General features: G+C 38.8%; 1 protein-coding gene across 1 annotated transcript in view; it reads right to left on the minus strand.

Annotated features, from left to right (window-relative positions):
- The window catches only part of mgat4a (alpha-1,3-mannosyl-glycoprotein 4-beta-N-acetylglucosaminyltransferase A), a 29,439-nt gene that overhangs the window by 9,823 nt on the left and 3,497 nt on the right, over positions 1-16,119 (minus strand). Inside the window, exons 2-3 of the mRNA XM_017410342.3 lie at positions 6,121-6,288; positions 5,353-5,493 (exon numbers count right to left, since the gene is read on the minus strand). Coding sequence (XP_017265831.1) covers positions 5,353-5,493; positions 6,121-6,288 — 309 coding nt within the window. The remainder of the gene's footprint in view (positions 1-5,352; positions 5,494-6,120; positions 6,289-16,119) is intronic.

Consider the following 16,119-nt stretch of genomic DNA (forward strand, 5'->3'; position numbering starts at 1 on the left):
CCTTTCAGTTCCTGGAATTAAACGCTGCAGGATAGTTTGCATGTTTTACATATAAATAAAAAACAGTGCATTTCCTGTGAGAAGGTAAAGACTGCTAAGCATTTTGAGAAACTTGCATTGTACTGCACAGGCTTCTCAACATAGACAGAGCTCTGCAAAAGCTTTTTACAACATATATTCTTATGTTGAAAAATAAAAATATTTGGCGTGAGCACACTTCGGTTCTTATAGGTAGACTTGCTCAAAGACAGAGATACCAAACAGGTGCTAATCATCAATTTATGTGTAGTTTAAAAAAGTTAATATCTGGAACAGAAACAGCTCTATTTATGGCTTTAAACTGGGCGTGAAACAGCAAAACTTTGTTATTATTGGAATTTTATTGGGCTTGTTTAAAGAAATGAGAACTAATTGTGTTTTTGTGACAAACTGCTGGTAATAAAGTGTCTAATGATCCAATTTAAAATCGTTTCTTTGCCAAATTCGGCTACGTGTCAACACAACACTGACTCATCTCTTTGAGTTTAGCCGAATTTTTGTGCCTGAATGATTCATAGATCAAAGTTATGTGGCTTAACAAACAAAAAAAAACACAGCCTTCCTCTAAAAATGGTCAGGCACTGAACTGAAAAAGCAACTGAAGGAAAATTCTTAAAGGCCTTCAGAAAATCTATTGATCAAAAACACTTAAAAAGATGACAAGATCCTGTTGCTCCTTGGAAACAGAATATACAGAAATAAGGGATTTAAGACTTACTGGTGTTTATGAAAGCCTTTTTTAAAAATTTACAGCATTTTTTCCCCACACCTGTCCTAATGTTTGCACAGGACTGTATATATAGGAAGAAGTGTGACTGTGCAAGCGTGTGTACGTGGAGCTGGTTGTTGTGGGGACGTGCTGACTGAGCTGATGCTGAGACAAGGGGCAAAAAGGGAGAAAAATGAAACAAACTTGAGGCGCCGACTGAGCGAATTGAGGAGGGGTGCAATCCTCCGGCGCGATCTGTGCGGTGTGGCGAATCTGTCCTAGTTCTGCTTTGTGTTTTTCACACTGAGCTCCATGTTGTATAGTGACACCCACCACCACCAAGAAAGTAGGTCGAGGATGAAAGGAGAATGTGGGAGAAAGGAAAAGACAGAGTGACAGTGTAAGGAAGACTGGCAGACAATGAATGAGGGATAATGCATGCATGTGCAGCGGGGCTGACTCCAGGACTGCACCTCCCCTTGTTCCTTGATCAGCTTGCCCGCTCCGCTCTGCTACCCTTTCATCTCCTTCAGGGGGATTTTTTATTTTTATTTTTTAAAAGTACACCAAGCTACATGTTTGTGCACTTCTATCACATCAGTGCAAAGTGCAAAAAATAAGCTGCAAATGGTAAGCTCTTACTAGTGTCTCAGAAAATGTTTTGTTTAATCGTTTTAACCCAAGATGTATTCTGTTCATTTTTTTTTAGATAAAGAACTACGGCTACAGAGACTGTAGAAGATACTTAATTTTAAATGCAAACAGAAATTAATAAATGAATAAAGACATTTTATTGTTTTAAGCAAGACCATATATGTAAAGATTTATCTTTAAGACTTGTCTTGAATGCCCTACAAAATCCTGCAGATATTGATGCACAGAAAAAATGCAATCCGGATTTACAAGGCGCGCCTTAAACACATCATGAAGTTTTTTGCTTTCAGTTAGAGTTACACGTCTAGCTGCTGCCTTTTAAGGCATTCCAGGTTTGCTATCAGTTGCTCTGCATCTCCTCGTGATTTTGGCTGCGTTGAAATGTATGACGAATATTTAAATGACTGCGAGAAGCTCGAGGAAATTGAAGTCTGCATCTTTAAGTTTACTTCAACCAGACCTGTGTGTTTGCATTGTTCCTGCAGTGCACTCTGTTCCCCGTGTTGGCGGGGCTTTATTGAATAACAATGCTGTAAAATAGCTATAAACCTACGTAGCTCTGTGAAAAGTTGCATTACCCACAATCCCACTCGGACGTTTTGCTTGATAATCATTCAAATTATCTGTCACACTTAACCGACAGCTGGAGGGTTTACAAGTCATGACTTCTTTGGAATGGTAAATGGTAAATGGCTTGCACTTATATAGCGCTTTATCTAGTCCAAGGACCCCAAAGCGCTCTACACTACAATCATTCACCCATTCATTCACACACTGATGGCGGTAAGCTACATTGTAGCCACAGCTGCCCTGACAGAGGTGAGGCTGCCATCACACCGGCGCCACCGAGCCCTCTGACCACCACCAGTAGGCAAGGCAGGTGAAGTGTCTTGCCCAAGGACACAACGGCTGAGACAGCCAGAGCAGGGGTTTGAACCAGCAACCCTCCGATCACAAGACAAACCCCTACCTCCTGAGCCACTTCCGCCCCACGGAAGGAAATGAGCAAAGAAAGAAGCAACGTGTGAATGAATAACAGGACAGACGGTTTATACTAGGGCTGCGTCGTTTCTGTTTTATAAAGATGACAAAATCACTTACAGAGGAGTCCTGTAGTCATCGAAGCTGCTGAACAGTGCTGGGAATCCAGCTATATTCTGGGGTCAACACTGCAAAAATCAAGCCAAAATGGTGTTCCAGGACTTTTACTGACCTGTCTGGATGAATGCACAGGAAGTGCTGGAGGTTCATACCAGCAAATCAGTTCTGGTGTTTGTTCAGAGCTAGTGCCTTTTATTTTGATTGTCAAAGAACCAGCTCTCATTCACAAAAAATAAATAAAAAATGGTGTCGGCTTTTTGACAGAGCAAAAAATTGCTTTTGTCAGGAGCTGGGGAGAACGTTGTGGAAACTGAGATCTGACTAAAAGGGTTGTGAATGCCTTGATTAAAATCCAGTTAATGCTGTATTTCTGAGCTCCTATAATAATCGCCTCGACATTATTAGGAAAGAATAAGAGTGGATGAACAACTTAAGCTCACTGTGTCTTCTTGTCCTGTTGTTTGTCTCAATAGCTCCGGTTGTTTCACAGGTTTGGTTAACACACGGCATAGAGCTGCATTCACTATTGTTTTCAACGAATTTGAATGAGTTTGTTCTTAAATGTCACTAACTAGATCCTGCTTGAAACGGTGGGTGTAACTCCCATTTGGAGCATCGTTTTCAGTCACCAATCAGAGATCAGAATGCTAGTTGGCACTGTAAAGAGCATTGAAAACTGACTGTTGTCTGAAACAGCATTTATAAAGTTGACCGGTGGTATTAGGACATTAGTTTCACAGGTGTAACAAAAACAACCACTGTGATCTGTGAAGGCAAACGGTTTCCTTGAACTGCGGCCTTCTACGAAAATTCAGACGACACCAGAAGGAAGATCATTAACATTTCTAGGAAGACATACTTAATGTGATGTAACAGCATAACTAGGTGGTGGCTCTACGGTATGTGCAAATAAACTGGTTCTTAGCTGTCTTTTGGGGAACTACTTAAAAACCGGCTCCAATACCGGCACTGGTAGAAACACAGGCTTAAGTGAGCTTATGTTCTCCCAGATAGTTTTTTTTTTTTTTTTTTTTTTTTTTTGATGGGGAGTAAAAAAAGAACATCTGAATATGAATGAATATCGAAGCAGACAAGAATGTCCATCCATATCTGTCTCAGACGTTCCCCCCCCCTACTATTACATTTCTATTTATAGTCCTTGTTCAATTTAAAGTAGGATGATGTCCTGATTTGTGCAGCTATAAATATCTCAATGTCAAGCTTACTTAGACTAACAGATACAAGGGGAAAAAAACAATTAGCACAAACTAAAGTACTAGTGAAAAAAAGCAAAGTGCAAAGTGGGAAATGTAATGTAATGCAAAAGCTCCATGTGGCCTATCAGACGTGCCATGTGGCCTGCATGGTTACTAAAGGGCCTAAAAGTCTATACATAGCTGCAACACACGTTTCTAAAAACAAGAAGAGTGTGTTCAAACCTTATCTGATGATAAAAGTGCCAGCACATCTGTCCCGACCAGACAGACTGGCACTTCTGTTGTTTCACTCACTCATTAACATATTTTGAGAACGGTTTGTTTTACCGTCTCCCCTGGAGATGGCGTTTTCACCAATCTGCTGCCCATTTTGAAAACTTTTGAGCAATTGCTTCAAACAATTCAGTTGATGTGGTAAGTTACATAAACTCACTATATCCTCCTGACTCCCAGTAGTTAGAATTTGTCCTCTGTGGAGGACATTTGTAAACCTGAATATATTCCCACCCACTGCATACTACTGAATGAACTCCTTTTTGTTATCTGCAGAGGACATTTAGGGCTTTTCAATGACACCAAACGTGAGGGGGTGGGGCTCATTACCTTACAAAGACTGGACAATATTCTTTTTCCTGGTAGTCAGGAGGCTATATACAAAATTTAAAACATTTTCTTGTATGATCAACATTTTTGAGTTTGTTTCAGTCTTTTTTGCTACAAGACAGAGAGTGAGTGCTCACAAAGTAAATGTAAAGGAATAAATCAGAGAAATAAGCATATTTTACAGACCATTTTACAGCTGATCTAACAGGCCCACAGCCAGGAGCTGTAAACTTATATTAGCTCCTCGACTGCCTCGCTTGTCTTTCTGCGACATCGTTTAGAGCTTCTGTTTGTTTTCTCCATCCTGGTCATTAGGAATGAGGAAGTGTTATCTATATGCTGTTCAGTCTTTAAACTTACTTCCCTTAAGCTTTAAATGCACTTCGCCTATCGCCCATACAAAGAAAGATAAGTAATCTTCTTAAAAGGGAACGTGCAGAGTGCTGCAGCATGGAGGGTGAAAGATGAAAAAAATGAGTTGTAAAAAGGTAAGACTGAAACAGAAGTGGAATCAATTACCGAACTGGAGGATAAATACAGGCTGAGCTTCTGGGAGCTTTTTAAAAAATTGGCAAGTGTTATAAAAAGAAATTTACCTTCATATAAAAACTACTGTGAAGGGCTTACTGAGGCCTAAATCTATAAGATTATATTCTTTAGCAAAGTTTCTTTGTTAGGCTCATTGTTAAAAAAAAGAAAATACAATAGAATAAAGAGTTTTTAAAAATCTATTGTTTATTTAATAACAAAAGACTAAAAAGTAGATGCAAATGACACATTACAAAGATAACAAGTATCTTTAAGTCTACAAACGTTTTCCACAAATATCCCTTTGCACAGATAAACCGCCAGAGGATACTTGTTGTGAACGAGTCAGTCTAAATAAACGTGTTGTGACTTGACTTTCTCCCCGATGTAATGACATGTTGGTGTAGAATAACCATGCACGGTGTAGAGAGATAAAGGTACAATAAATCAGCGGTGTGACTCTTCTGCTGTGTTCGCAAAAAGTGTGTCTCCAGTTCTCACCTCCCGTTCGTCCAAGACCGACCTGCACCGCCGGGTGCAGGCTGCCCTCATTGTTCAGCAGGTGAGGCAGGTGGTGGTAGATGTTTGGCACCTGGAGGGCTTTCCTGTTCGTGAGCTCCTTCAGCAGTTTCTGTGTTTCATCTGAAAACGGGTACAAAGCCATGTAAAGTCGACGTCTCTGATGATATAGCAATATTTCAAAGAAAACACCCAGTTTGCATAACAGATTTCAAGAAAACAAAACATAACTTAGTAATGTGATTTATGATGTTTATATTAATTTTAGCATAAGAGCAACCAAACTTGTTTGTTTTATTAGTGTGATAATAATAATAATAATAATATATAGTTTCAAGCTTTTAAAGTATTGAAAATTAGCTGTCTTCTTTGTTGTTAATGACTGAGTTAATTAAAAAAGTAGTTAAATGATCTTGTTATTAGTGTAATTTCACCAGATAGATTCTGTAACCCATTCAATAATTACAAAGTTGGCTCATTTCTGCCATTCTGTTTTTTTAATAATAAAAAAAATAGTTAGCTCTGTAACAAGTTCTTTTCCACAACCTTTTCTCTGAATTAATGTTTTTTCTTTAACACACTATGATGCAATACACAGAAACCAAATAACAAGAAAGAACAAAAACTCCTGTCTCATCAAGATAAATTAGCTGCTTGTAATGTAGTAGAAATAAAAGAGAAGGAAGTAGATAACATTTTAAATATCTACATAAAGTGACAAAGCTTTGTTTAATATGTGTCGCACGTTACCTGAGAAGTTTGTCAGTGCATCTTTGCTGTTGTTGGTTTCGGCAATGGCTCGTCGGAATTGCTCCAGGATGTTGTTGAGCTCGGACGAGCGCTGCAGCGTCCGGTGTTCTGCCACGCGAAGGCGTTCTTTCAAAGCGTGGAACTCCCGCTGGTAGGCTATCAGCTTCTCTGTGAGAACAAACATAAAACAATGCATTTAAACTGGATGCTTCAGAAGGTGTCAACACGAAGAACGAACTGATACAAGGTTCATGTGCAGCAAAAAGGAGCTAAAGTTGATTTTGTTAGATGCTACTTAAATTAAAGTTGCTAAGAGGCTACTGATGAAAACAGCTCTTTTTAAAATAAATTTGATTGGTCCACATTGAGGTTTGTTCCTGCTCAGATAAAAGGTTAGACCTGGATGTCTGGTGCTGCACTCCTAAATGTCTTTTAAATAGCCACAGGAAAAATAAACAATTCATTTTAATCAATTTTCTAGAATTACAACAAAAAATAAAATAATACTGCTCTAAATTCAAGTTAGCCATGTTTCTTTTTCACTTGACAATACTCAATATAGTCAGCTGTTTAAATGTCATTTTTAGCAAATCCTGACAGAGAGCGAGTGCACAGTGCATGTAACACTCTCCATTCAGCTTGTAAGGCTGAATGTTTCTGAAAGAATTTCGATGAGTTTTTAAGAAATTAAAAAAACGACCATATTAGCTTTTGGTTATATGACTGCAACCTTTGTTCTCACTTTGGAGTGAGGACAGAGGGTTGGATGGAGGAGGACGACTTGCTGTGGAGAGCCCTGTGGATCAGCTGAAAGGCTATATGAAATTTTATATGAACAGTAGAAGAGGAAAGAAAACAGAAAAAGCAGAGGAGATGAAAAGTGGATATAGTACATACAGGACAGCAAAAATGTTTGAATAGGTGAAGAGGAGGAGAGTATCAGATTTATCCTAGTTTATTCTGGCACTAAAGTAACTCTTCTCACACGTCATCTATGTCAACAAAAGCTCCAATTTCTTCCGTATCTTTTAACATCTGTTCCTAACTACAACAATAAAAAATATCAATGTGTAGTCAGGAATATTCCCATGCTCTAACACACAGCCATTGAAAATAAAACATTAAACTCACTCTTATATCTTATATACCTTGAAAATGGGGCAACGCTTGCATGAAAACTCAAAATATTTGGGGCTAACCTTGAGTTTCAAGCCTCCTAACAGCGCCCCGACTCTGAGTATTAACTGGGCACACAAAGTCCATTTCAGTCAAACAAGTTGGGTGTGAAAACATCTTCATAACATTTGTGCTCACTGCGATAAAATGCTTTGAATAAATCAGAGCACATGGATCTCAGCCTAGCAACAGTTGATGCGCTTCACTTGGGAACAGCTCAAAGCCTTCAGCTGCCTACCCCCATGTTATTTAGAACAACTCATTGTCCCTCATCACCCCACCAGAACATTTTGTTCTCCGTACACAGACACCCTCTGCCTTTAAAACAAAGCTCAAAACTTTGAAGGAGCTTTTTATTAGGTTTTGCTGCAAGCATGCTAACTGTCCTACTAATTTACTTGTGTGACACATTTCCAACTCTGTCAGCGTCGTATTGTTAAGCACTCAGACTGGATCCGTGTTTGAAAAGTGCGATGTAAAATGCTGAGTTCTTCGGAGTGACCTTTGTTCTAAAATTTATGATGGTACAGGTGGACGAACCTCGCTGCAGGTTTGTGGCTCCGTACAGGAGGTGGGGTCGGGACCGGTCTCTGATCTTCCACTCCTTGTAGATTTATTATGCTCTTTCACAGAGCCCTTCACTTCAACAATACCCAGACTCCCTTTATCTTCCCCTCTTCATCACTCTCTGACTGAGCTATTGTCCATTCACTCTGAGCTGATTCGTCGCCCCCCCCCCCATCCCCTCCTCACAGAGCCATGCTGTTTCTGCTGCATGCTGATCTCTAAGACATGCAGACAGATGCTGCCATTTGGCCCAAACCTTGAGGAAAGGGCAACTTCAAAACTGAAAACAAGACTTTCATCTTCGCATCGGTCCTTTGATAGCAGGATGCTGCTGAAATAAAATCCCCCCACCTGTCACTCCATGAGGCAAAGGAAGATCAGACACCAAACACCACAGGAACAGAAACTAGATGAGGTTTCTAACTCACTAAATGTTTCCCATCTACAGATGCTTGAAGTGGTCAAACTGTAGACATATTTTGCGTCTTGAGCGATAAACTTTGAAGGAAGTGTAACACTTGGTTACGTCTGACATACTTTTGATTGTTACTGAACAAATACTGGCTTTACTTCAGACAAGAATGTAATTTATAGCGATAAAAAAAAATCAAGTAGCTTATCTATCAAGTTCACATAAGATGAAAGTTAAACGCCTGTGTGACTGAATAGATGACCCACCTGAGATCTGTTTCTTCTCTGTTCTTTAGTACTTTAAGAAGAGGGGGAAACAACAAGTGGCTCGCCATTAAAATGCCCTTTTTCCTTTTGCATCCAACTTTTTTTGCTCGACGTCTTGTCAGTTATGATCCAGAGTCTACACATAATCTCTCTCCTGTGATATTTTGTCAAGATGTGTCATTCTTGACTCCTGCAGTCAGGTTATTTTATTTTTTAGCGGACATATGTGGGAGGACTGAGGGGGTGGAAGTACAGTGTGAAAGAAGTTCAACAGTTTCCTTTAAAACTAACGGACTCAAGGTCTCGCAGTCATTGAAAAAGGAGCACATGCAGGCTTTTAAAGAGAAAACGCTGCCTATTGCTAATAAACAAATAAAAATACAGCAGCAAGACTTGTGTAGTCAACACTTTGAGTGTCTAAAGGCACCAAATAATGTAATAAATTGCTTATATTGAATAAATGCAGCATTACACAAACATTTACATTTTATGTAATACAATACATTCCAGCACAGCAAAAAACTGAAGTGGAGGTCTTAAATCCTAGAATCAGGACAAATATATTATGTCATATATCAAAAAAATGCCAATTTAGTTAGTTTTGCTCTGTATTACATACTGTATTGCAATAGTTAGCTTAAATTTTTACTTAACTCTTTCATTACAACTGTTAAACAAGCCATCCAGACTAAATAAGTTCACTAAATAAAGCAAAGTGAATAACTCAAGCAAAGACACTATTGTCATGAGTATTGCTGTGTATCGTCTTCTTAAATAGTCGACTTATGATTGGCTATAAAAAGGGCCAAAATCCTTATCGCCAATGGAAGAAACAATCTTAAGGCACACGATAAAGAATTATGATAAATGAATTCCCTCTAACAGCCATGCATTGCAAAACTAACATGACTTCAAATGTTGTGCAGCTGTTTACCTCCTTGAGTTCTGTGACAGAAAACAAAAACAGTAGATTAAATGTCACATCCTTTATCATTTGATATTTTAACTTTGTAAATGATACACCATTCCTTAAGACGCTGGAACATAAGACCTACAAACACGAGTTTTAGGTCAAAGTGTTGATGAACTGCTTTTGGCAGGATCATAAAAGAATTTGATCTAAGCATTGAAAGTTATGCATTAAGTAAAGTTCTCCTTTTAAATAATGTTCCCATGCTCTCAGATGAACATGGTTACAACTTGGTTTTTGTGTCAAGGATAAGAGTCTAAACTTGGCCGGATAACCCTTCAGACCACAAACTTCTGAATTTCACAGCTGAAATAAAAATTGTGATGAGAAAAATCCACAAAAACCCAATGCCAAGCTCATCCCAGTGTTAGCAGCTCGATTTGGCAGTTTGTTGGTTACTCAAAAGCCTTCAGCGATCTTGTCCTCCTGTCTCTTCTTCCTTGCTGATGCGTGCTGCAGACAGCAAGTTCATGAGTGCTGATGAGGAGATTGAGCTGCATGTACGCAAAAGAGAAAGAGCTGTGGTTCATAATGTGCAGATCTAACTGATGAAGCCAAGCTTCACATTTCCTGCACTTTTGCCTTTTTGACCACACCATCAGACAATCAACGATCAATCACCAGTGACGTCTAAACACATCATTATGAAATCAATACATGACTTGAGAAGGTTAACAGAGGGCTGAAAATAAAGTGTTCTTTCAAAATGAGAAGTTAAACATTTTGTGGAGTAGAGAATTTTTGTAGTCAAAACGCAAGCTCGGTTAAATAGTTGCAGATGATTCAACGCTAGCTGTTGAGAGGAAATTGTGCTTCAAAGGTAATTTCACCTAACTACACACCCACACACAAACCCACAGAAGCTGAATTCTCGCCCACACAGTCAGATGGATTAAAGAGGTCCACTACAGGCATTCAGAAATCACAACACCTAATGCTAAATACAAAGTTTGAAGCAGAACCATATTAAAAAATGTTCCTATGATGCAGGAGAACAACCAGCTTAATTGGACAATCAAAGAATCCTTTTAAAACACTTTGAAAGAACTTCAAAATCCATCACCTCACAAACAAATGTCCCTGTTATTAACACACAAACTTTGCTACAAATGTGTTTAATTGCCACAGAGTCAGATCAGTTTTGACAGTGATCTGCAACCTGATCTGATCTGATATGACCAAATTTAATACCTAGTGTTGGTAAAATGCAATCAATTAATGCTGCTGCTAATTTACCTTAAAGGGCACCTTCAGCTTTAATTTATAATGTGCTGTAAAACCAAGCGCTTTAAGAAATCATACAGTCCTTATTCTTGTTTTGGCTGCTGAATAACTTATTTTAAAGGCATTATGCATACATGAAGACTCTCAAGTGGTGCACCTGCTAGCCTTGTGGTTCTACTTTGCAGCTGCTAAGTGCAACACAGTTAAACACGTTTACAGGTACAACCTAAATTAATTTAGTATGCCATATTATGTACATAAGAACAACTTAGACCATTATCTGTGGGACACTTATCTTAAATAAATCAAAAGGTAAAACATCTTCATAGGCAAGCTGTTTTCACTGTTGAACAGCCTTCATTACGACACAAAAATAAACAAGCACGCCAACACACGGCACAAATATTGCACAAGCACGGAGTAGTAATATTGATCTTGGGGGGGGTTTCTCCTGACAAGAAGTGCAAGTCGATTCATGAGTAGACATCTGATACTCCCTCAGTGATTCCATGTAGATTGGAGGAAAAATGCACCCCTTTATTTCACTCTTTTTTTTTTTTAATTCCCCCTTGCAAGTCTCCACAGCTCATTCACTTCACTTTGGAAATAAAGTGAGAGAGTCAAAAGAAAAGTGCATCTGGAAAGCCAGACACATATTTGGCCCCTCTGGCAACTTTCCAACCCAGATTCTTAATTTTGCTCCCACACCATGGGCTCATTGTTTCCCTGACCTCTCCCCACCGTTCCTCCTCTGGTGAGAAGTAAGTCTTGATGGGCTCCTGCAGCCGGCTGCCTCTCTCTTTGTGGTAAAGCATGCAGCCTGACGCCACAAAGCTGTAAGCACGGCCCCCCCGTTCAGCTTACCTCCACTCTTCCGTCTTCACTTGACCCACATAAGGCTACAATCAGCCACAACTAGCTGCCCTTTCGACAACGAACGAAGTTGTTCATTTTCCTGGCAGGCTGCAAATCATTGTCTATTTAATCAGTTTAGTCAAACGACACAAAAACCTACCTGATTTTTATGGCTTCTTATCATGAGTTGAGCCTATGATCAGATAGTAAAAATCATTAACTGTGAGGTCCACATCTGTAAAGAACTTTTCCCTAAAGTACGGTAAGTCATGTGAAAGGCATAACATTTAATATAATACTTTGTTTGAACTCGTATTACATTTTGGTTCCTTGTGTCACACAATAGCTTTTGGAGAATGAATGAAATTTGCCCTTTCACTAAAACTGGACTTGTATTTCACTACAGAAGCTACAAAGAGACAACATAAACAACCTAGATACAGACACCACCAAAAGGCTGCAGGCAGTCGGGTTTTCTATTCTCCTCTATTGGGTTTCTTTGCTTAAGAGTAACAAAAATAGAAATAGTTATTGAAGGTATATGGTATTACAAGCATAATGGAGAGGATGGGCTATCCTAAGTGAAACAAAAAACAAACAGTGAAACGTGAAATGCATGAGATTACATAGAATGGAGGATCTATGAAAAGGTATTTGATTAAACTGACAGAATATCGATTACTGGATTAACACAATGAGCAAGTCGTTTTAGTTTACAACCCTTCACTTACTTTATTTTATAGCAAAACTACCATTAGGAATTTTGTGTGTTTTGGTTACCACATAGACCAACAACAGCTGTTTCTATCTGAATATAACAAGAAGTTACATTTCTGAGGAAGTAAATATTAAACTAAGGCAAAGACATGAATAAGAAACAAGGCTGAAAAGAAACGTAATCAAAATTCTTGCAACTTCCTGTGTTAAAGAGTTTGTTAACTCCTCTAATATATCTGATTCATAACTTGTTTTTGATGGTATCAACGTGCACACAGCTGTCACTATGTTTGCGAGTACGCATAATTATAATTTCACAGAAACACTATTCACCAGTATAAACAGAAGTCATATGACACAGATTAAAAAAAAGAGAGAGAAGTGCTCGGTTCATCAATTAGCATCTGTCTTCACTGACTGTAGAGAGATTGTTTCCTGTCTGGGAATGTTGTGGAGAAGTAAAGAGAGAACGCACAAATGAACGGAGAGCACTGTGGGTTAGGGGAAGTGACCAGAAGCACGAGGAGGTGAACAATAATGATTGGTAAGTCGCTAACAGCTGATGATGTCTGTTTAAACAAAGCGAAGGCTGTGCTGGACGTCTGTGCCTCGCTGCTCTGCCGCCTTGTCAGCACACTCTGCCTTTCCCTCCATTATGCAGCCCACCTCGGGCTCTTCTCATCTTTTAAGATTCACTTTTTCTACTCCCGTTTTCCTTCCAGGCCACTCAGGATTTGTCTGGCAAACTGCCCTGCCTCACAACGCGCACGAGCTAAACGTGTACGCACAAACGCACGGTGCATGACGACAGACCGGAGGACACAATGTGTGAGCCACATCCTCTTTCATTCAAAGCAAGAACTTTTGATACGTGGCTACCCGTTTTTTTTGTTTTTTTTTTACAGCATCTGCTTGCTCATTTACCTCCTTCACTGCAATGACATGCTATTTTTGGCCCATTGTGCATAGAATGGCGCGATGAAGGAAGAAAGCTGTGCCTTTAAAACAGAGGACGGAAGCAGCAAGCATGTAAGATGACCAAAGAGGAAGCGAGATTTCTAAAAAGGATAAGGGGGAACTCTACAGTTCAGCTGAAACCATGAGCCCCTCTGAGCTGTCACAGCTCTATCTGTAAATCAGAGGAAGCTTTTTATAGACCTCCCCAAAAAAAAACGTAACAATAAACAATAAGTACCCACATATAAAGCATAAACAAGAAGCATATCTATAAAGTAATTGAAACCAAAGATTCCAATTGAATTTTCATACAAGAAACATGTTTTAAAAAGAAGAATCTCAGCTACTCTTCACTCCGATGATGTCTCTTAGCTTGTTTGTTTCTGCCACACCCCGAAATAACTCCTACGTAATATTTGCCACAGAGGCCTTCATCATTAAGGATACCGCAAACAACAATTCAGAGTTAAATAAAGACTGAATGATGATCACTACATTAGGAGGGCACAAAGGTACTGTTTCAGTTCTACCTGAATAAAAGCTGCCAGGAGAAAACCCATCACGGCACGGTGTCACTTAGCTTTAAAATACCATTTTACCCGTTCTAAACTCAAAACACAGATGCACAGTACTAAGATCCTAGCTAATGTTAGGGAAAACAGAGATACTAATTCCTCTGAAGTATTTTAAAGTACTACGTCACAAACAGTAAACCTTGTGTCTGTTAAATGTAGTCCCGTGGTGATGTGTGTGCTTTTTTTGGCTCACACTCATGTCTCTCTTGAAAACGACTGCTCACATTTAGATTTCCTGAATACACAGTCTTACACATTACGGCTCCAAAAAGAAAAAACAGCCTAAAACGAAATTCTTCTGAAAGCAACATGAGGTGGCATTAGTGGTAAGACACAATTTTCCAGCGCAGATGGTTGACAGTACACACAGTGTGTGTAGTACATGTGTATTTTGGCAACTGAATGAACTAATTGTAAACTGACTGGTCTTTATCAGGTTTGTTGATGCTTTTGATGATAAAGCTGAGAGATTTCCATTATATGTTTCCCTAACCTTTTAATTGTTCAAATTAGTACATGTTTTTTAGAAACGATAAAAACAAACATTACAGATCTTAAAGGAGCATGTTTTGAATATCTGTATATCTGTACTTGAATTATTTTATGTCAAACTAAACTCTCACATGCCTACTAATTATGCTTTTGCTTTGGTATTACCTGAAAACTGTCATCTGAAGTTAGATGTCTTATTTGGAAATAAATTAGCTAGTTATACAGTAATTAAGTAGTATACTTTGTCAACATTTTACAGTTTGACTAGAAATTCTGACTCTTTTGATTTTTTTGTTTTCACCAGCATGAGAATTACAAAGTACAACTTCTAACCCGTCTCTGACTGCCTTATTAACAGAAGACAAAAAAACATTTTGCCCAGAAAACCAACAGGTCTTGGCGTTAGCCTCTAAAATCATTAAGGAAACAGAGGGTTGGAGTGGTGAAGTAGCCCTGAGTGTGACTCAGAAATTACATTTACAACTGTGAGTTTGACCGCTGTATTAGCTGCCAGGACAGATGTTACATTGTGTTTGCAGCTGCAAATACAAGATGCGAGTAATAACAAGATAGAGCCCGAAAAAAAAGGATAATTATCAACAAACTGCAGGCCTGAGAACTGTTAGCTTGCGCACTATTTTGATAAAACACATTTAAAACATGCTTACTTGCTTTCAGTATTTTAATAACACATTTCGCAATAGAAAGTACTTCAATTATAGCTATTCTGCTGGTATGTGCAGTTAAAATCTGCTTGAGATATAACAGAGAGATGCCAATAAGCATTTGCTTTCATTAGGGAATGAAGGAGACCCTAACAGAGAAGTACACATTCTGGAGAGTCATTCAACAACGAGTGTTTGGACAGCTGACAGGCAACGCTCTAACACAGCAGTCAACTGAGCAGAGAACAAGACGGGCTGTCAGAAATGAAGGATGCTTCAAAGAAATAAAACCAACCACATGATCTAAAAACAACTCTTTCCACCCCCATTAACACCCAAAACACAGGATAAAGCTCCAAGTTACATCTTTACGCAACAGTACAACCTGCCGTGAGCCTAAATACAAATTTACCTGTTCACTAACACTTCTTTTCCAACATTAACCTCAAAATGACTTGATACTGAAGGAACACCTACAGGTAAATGACAAAAAAAGAAGTCACGTGAGAAATAATACAGTCTGTGACGAGCTTTCAGAAATGCATAAAGAACAGGGAGGGAGTTTGTGAAATACAAAGCACATGATTTGCATCTGAGGCAGGTGAAGCTCACGGTTGAAGGCTATACATCCACCAGGGTTTGACGTGCCCTGAGAAGAACACGCAGATAAAGCTAATAAATATTAAATGGACAATTTCTTTTTGACCTTTGATTACTGTCTGGATCTATCCGTTTGCATTTGTTGCCTTCCTTTGAGGAGAGTTTTTAACACTTTTACATTTTAGGCTGCGACACGTTGAAAGCGACGTCCAGAGCTATTTACGTCCTGAAAGACTGTAAATTAATACCACTTTCTCGTTTTTTTATCACTTTCATACAGAGCCTAAAGGAGGAGAACATCATTGTTAGTCAAATGTTGAAGTCTAATTTGTAATCCGATTTTGATTAAACGAATACGCCACGTTCAAATTTCAATAATATATTACTCAAAGCAGAGAAGTATAGAAAAGCAGTGGTGCAAATGAATAATAACAGTAAAATTAAAAAGAAAACAACACTTTTTAAAAAGGCTGTATTCAGCAGCCTGTTATAATTATGACACAATTTGGTTAATTTCCAACAA

The sequence above is a fragment of the Kryptolebias marmoratus genome, linkage group LG6 (genome assembly GCF_001649575.2).
Source record: "Kryptolebias marmoratus isolate JLee-2015 linkage group LG6, ASM164957v2, whole genome shotgun sequence".
Classification (NCBI taxonomy): Eukaryota; Metazoa; Chordata; class Actinopteri; order Cyprinodontiformes; family Rivulidae; genus Kryptolebias; species Kryptolebias marmoratus.